Source organism: Cannabis sativa, chromosome 8, assembly GCF_029168945.1.
Source record: "Cannabis sativa cultivar Pink pepper isolate KNU-18-1 chromosome 8, ASM2916894v1, whole genome shotgun sequence".
Lineage (NCBI taxonomy): Eukaryota > Viridiplantae > Streptophyta > Magnoliopsida > Rosales > Cannabaceae > Cannabis > Cannabis sativa.
In genome coordinates, this window is record NC_083608.1 from 30,145,648 (window position 1) to 30,151,257 (window position 5,610).

The 5,610-nt window shown below is 28.6% G+C and overlaps 2 protein-coding genes across 2 annotated transcripts; both read left to right on the forward strand.

The window, feature by feature from the left end:
- LOC115700011 (uncharacterized) lies at positions 1-1,008 on the forward strand. The gene has a single exon (XM_030627561.2). The coding sequence runs from the start codon at positions 1-3 to the stop codon at positions 1,006-1,008; it is 1,008 nt and encodes a 335-aa protein (XP_030483421.2).
- A 3,152-nt stretch (positions 1,009-4,160) lies between these two features.
- LOC133030062 (uncharacterized) lies at positions 4,161-5,388 on the forward strand. Its single transcript, XM_061102278.1, has one exon. The coding sequence runs from the start codon at positions 4,461-4,463 to the stop codon at positions 5,193-5,195; it is 735 nt and encodes a 244-aa protein (XP_060958261.1). The 5' UTR covers positions 4,161-4,460; the 3' UTR covers positions 5,196-5,388.
- The last annotated feature ends 222 nt before the right edge of the window (positions 5,389-5,610 follow it).

Here is a 5,610-nt window from a genome sequence, read left to right on the forward strand (position 1 = left end):
ATGAAGGGTAACTGGTTTATGGATGATAGTTCGAACTTGTGGAAGAATTTTTGGAAGATTAAAGTCCCTCCTAAAGTCCTCCACTTTGCTTGGCGAGTCTTAACAGATTGCTTGGCAACCCGTGTTAAACTTCAGATTAAGCGTGTTCTAGTTCAGAGCCATTGTTTATTCTGCAACTCTACAGCTGAGACTACCCTTCATTTGTTCCCCGATTGTCCATTCTCAAAGTCTTGTTGGAACATATCAGCGGTGACAATTCCCCCTTCGACTGCTACCAGTTTTCTTGACTGGTTTTCTGCAGTGTGGAATCGACACAAAGGTGATGCTATTGAAGAAGTTTTAATGATCAGTTGGTCTATTTGGAAAGCCTGCAACAACATTGTTTGGAACAATAAAACAAGTACGGCTGCTGAAGTTGTTTCTATGACACATCAAGTTCTTGGTCAATGGAAATTTGCTCAAAGTTGTCGCTTTGAGCCGCTGCTCCTAAGCTCAAATAATAGTAGCAGCAGCGATTATTGGACAAAACCACCAGAAGGAATGATCAAGATTAATGTCGATGGTGCAACATTCAAAGCTGACGATTCCTACGGGACATGTTTCATTGTTCGAGACTCGAATGGAGCTGTCATTTTTGTCTCTTCCTCCTATTCGAATGGCCTTTCAAGTGCACCCTTTGCTGAAATGATAAGCATCAAAGAGGCCTTAAACTGGATAAAGGCGTTTAATTTGTCGGAGTGTATCACCATTGAGACTGATTGTCTCACGGCTGTCCAAGCTTTGCATTGTCAGCTTGATATGCCTTCTTTATTTGGAGTTATTGTTCAAGACTGCAGAGTTATTCTTTCTCTTTTGTCTAATGTTTTTATTTGTCATGTTAAGCGATCTGCTAACAAGGTCGCCCACTATTTGGCTCGTGACTCTTGTTATTGGTTTGGTCGTAATTTTTCGGAGAGTACTCTTCCTAGTACTCTTAAATCTTTTGTAATTGCGGATTTGGTTTGCTAATAAATTATCCATTCCCATTCAAAAAATACGTGGAAGGTTTTTATTTGGTCAAAAAAATAATTAAAATAAGGGTAAATAGCGGGATAAGTATCCAAAGTTTTAAGTTTGTAAGCGGCATAAACCCAATATTTATTTTTAGCGTCATAAATACCCAATGTTTGTAAAACTGTAATTTTCCTCAAGTTTTGTCAGTACTGACTCCGTTTTGAACTTATTAAATGAATATTTGGAGGTAAATTGTACTACATGTTTCTGTCTAGGCCCAATGATCAAGAATCTAGAACTTATATGTAGCCTGTTCAAGAAATAACAGAGTTTGTATTGACGAAATTAGAGAAAAATTACAGTTTTACAAACATTGGATACTTATGCCGCTAAAAATAAATATTGAGATTATGCCACTTACAAACTTGAAACTTTGGGTACTTATGCCGCTACTTTTCTTTAAAATAATTATTTTCTTTAAAATAATTATTTTCTTAAATGATAAAGTTAATTTTAATTGGTTGTAATATTTTTTTTTTAATTTGGAAAAAATTTAATAAGCTACAAAACAAATAATGTCAAGTATATTATAGTATAGAGACAAAAAATATATACTATAAAGCCATATGTTCGTTAACGATATGAGAAGGGCTAGTACTACTATTGTGGATATTGGAAGCCGAATGATAATTGCAATGGGGAATCAGCCCTTGGCAGTAGTTGGTAATTTTGTGTACGATTACTAATTGGGGATTGCGGCGGTGGATCGTAGAAACATTGAAGTTGCCAGCTGTGAAATTTTGTGTACGATTGTGTTGGTTATCCTTGTCATACACCCATTATCGTACACGTTTTTTTTTTTTTTTTGCTAAACTTCAAACTTCATAAAACAAAGAAAGCGATGCTCACAGGAGGAAGCATCTCCCCAATACATTAATTAGAAAAGAGAAACATTAAAAACGCTAGGAGTAATTTCCCAAAAGTTCACAAATCCATTACAAGAGCCCACTTAGCCAGAGTGTGCGCCCCAGAATTCTCAGTCCGAGGGATCCAAACCAGAGTAGTTTCCATGCCTTCAATCGCGCGGAGGATCCAAACCAGAGTAGTTTCCATGCCTTCAATCGCGCGGAGCATCTTGGAGAAGGAATATGCTGTAGACCAACTAGGAGGCCTTTTATCGTACACACGTTGATACACTTTTTTGGAAGCTAGAACTGCACTTAGAATTTAATATTCTTCAACTCACTGTTGCTCTCATCATACGTCATCTTTATCTCCATAACAAAAAACTAACACGTACGAAAGCACTACTTCACCATTCATATGGACCAAATGAACCTCCTATATATTTATGTTTACGTCTCTCTTCCATTAAATGTGGTATTTAAAGAAAATTATTTCTATTAAAAACTAGTATCATTAAATTAATCATTTATTTATTAAAATATAGCTTAAATAATTATTTAAAATTAGATAATTAATTTTTTAATATAAATCTTAATTGAAACTTAAATTTTTTTCAGATGAATTTAAATTTAAATTAAATGTTAATTCAATTAATTAATCATATTTTATAACAAATTTATTAGTTATATTATTTAAAATATCTAAACTTATTACTCTAATAAACTTAATTAGATATATGTTCATATAAATAAATTTAAAAGTAGAATAATTTTTTAAAAATATAATTGAATGGTATTAAATTTAATTATTATTATTATCATTTAAATTAATAATTAGGTAATAGCAACTCTAATTCAATTTTAAGAAAATCTTACTAATATATAGTTAATTATATAGCATATTAAATGTGTCTATAGAAAAGAAAGTGTTATTTTCTTTTTGTTTTTCTATTTTTTTTTAAAAAAAAAACTCACTGCAAATATCTTTTTTTATCTTTATATTAAATGTGTTTATATTTTTTTTTTTAAACATTGCAATACAAATTTAAACTCATTGCACACATATATCTAAAAAATATATTTATATTATCATTTTTTTTAACCCAATTCACAAATATTTTTAAAAAATATCTTTATATTATTGTTTTCTTTTTAAACAATAAAATAAAATATGTTTATTTTTTAAAATAATTACTATTGTGACACTGTTACCTATTGCCGTTACTAAAAAATAAATTTTATTATTAATATTATTATAAAAAAAAAGTGTATGTTATTTCTAAAAAAAATGAAAGTATTATAAAATTAAAAGTGTTACAGTTATACTAAAATTAATTAAAAACAAATTTTAAATATTATTATATTTTCTTTTTATAAATGGCACTTAAATTAACTATTTTTTAATTATAAATGATGTTGTTTAATGAACAACATAAAAAACAATAATTTATACAACTAAAAATATAGATACCAAAATAAAAATTAAGAATATAATTAAACATATGTTCATTGTACGTAATATTAACCTAGTATATATAATGCTCTAAATTTGAAATTGTAAGGGTTAAAAATAATTTAAGAGGTATAAAAGTAATTTTACTTTTATAACAACATCAGAACTAACAAAGTGATGTGGTAGGAACAACATAAAACACGTCGTTTCATTAAAAATAAAGTAAGAAGAACGGACCAAGCTTGAATAAGCTAAGGAAGAGAAGCTTAATGAGCATACGCAAATGAATGAGAAGAGTGAGTCCACTCAACATCTATTACCCATAAATAGGAAACCCCCATCGTTAGAAAATGATGACAGATTTCAGACCAGCCTGCCGGAATACCTATGACATACTTTCTAGCTTAAGATCAAGAAGTGAAGAAGAGAATTATTGTGAACTTAGGAAATATTATGTAAACTATCAGAGTTATACTTAGTGACTCAATTAATTCTAGTGTAAATAATTGGATGTTAAAATACAAATTTGTTGTTGAGTTAATTTTTAACATAAACAGTAATTATATTTATGTTATATTAAATGTGATTATATAATTAAAAGTGTTGTTTTTTTTTTTTTAAAAAAAAAAATATTACAATTTAAATTTAAATTGACAACTTATCTCTCTTATCTTTTATTTTATATTAAATATGACTATATAATATAAAATATTTTTTAACATTATAATTTAATTTAAATTTATTATACATATCTAAAAAATATCTATATTTTTATTTAAAAGCATTATACCAAGATTAAATTTTAGAGAATTTATATTATATATTTTTTTAATTATTCTGTATTGATTTTAATAATATTTTTTTTTTCTTCTTATGTACATTATAGTATTTTTTTAGCAATATAATTTTTTTATATTGTGAACAGATTTCTTTTAGTTGTGATGTTAATTAACTAAATAATAATATAATTTGACTTTAAATGATAAATTCGTTAAATGATTTACACAATTTTGAGTTTAAAAAAAGGATAAAGATTTAAAATTTGAAATCTGGAGATAGTGTATAAATATAATTAGTGTCAAAAAAATTAATTAGTATTAGCAAAAATTATGGCGATGGTTTATCATGGTAATTGTTTTGAAATTTTGATGCAAACAACACACAGCGCTATCGAGCAGAAGCACAGTAGGGGTGACAGTAACAGTGATACCAATATTCAGTTCAAGATCAATTTCATCTACCAAACAAAGCATATCATCGGCTACGGCCATGGCCATATATGTAAGAACAACTCCTCCGACAGAAGAATAATATCCCACTTCAAAATCAATGAACCAGTTGAAGCGACAGCCCCACTCATAAATCAATCCACAATCTTGACTAGTTTCACCACATCCTACTTGCTTTTAGAATCCACTCTGTCCAGTATTGGACTTGACGAATATCCAACTATCAAAATCAGAATTATAGAAAGTCTTGCTATTCACTGTCAGAAGTTGATGGACGAAGGTAGAGTAGTAGTTGAGGAGGGAAGATTAATTGTTATTCCTGTAACCGTGAAGATTGATAGGTCCATATATACTTGGATGTGTGAATGTAGAAGGTGTATTCTCAAGTATAATAATAGAATAGTAAAGTATCTTGATCGGTGCACTGTGGATGGAGAGGGAGGTACTTGTACTGTGTGTTTGGACGAGTTTCAAGTAGGATCGGAGGTGTTGCGGATACCTCATTGTGCACATATTTTTCATAAAAACTGTATTGTTGCTTGGCTTCAAAGGAGTCTTACTTGTCCCGTTTGTCGCTCTCAATTAGTTCCCGATTGCATGTTATCACTCCGCTAATTATTCAATAATCATCATACAAAACATTAAATATTAGATATTAGTAGTAGTATTGGCTTGGCACCATTAATAAAAATACCTATTAATTAATAGATTTACTTTGTCTGATTTACAATGGATATTAATCTCCGTTTTGTTTTCAAAATTATTTAATAGAATTACTCTTAATTATTATATAAGTTTATAAATTTTTTAATTTCATCGTCATTATATTAATTAAAAATTGTTTATAATTAAGAAATCATTATTGCCTTTAAGATTAATTGGAAACTATTAATAATGTGTTTTTATATGAGATAATTGGATGAGAGATTGAGGAATGAGGTATGTAAATAACAATTTTACTTTAATGATCAACTTATTATTAAAAGTAATAAACATTTGTTTTTGTATTTTACATAAATCTGGGAATAAA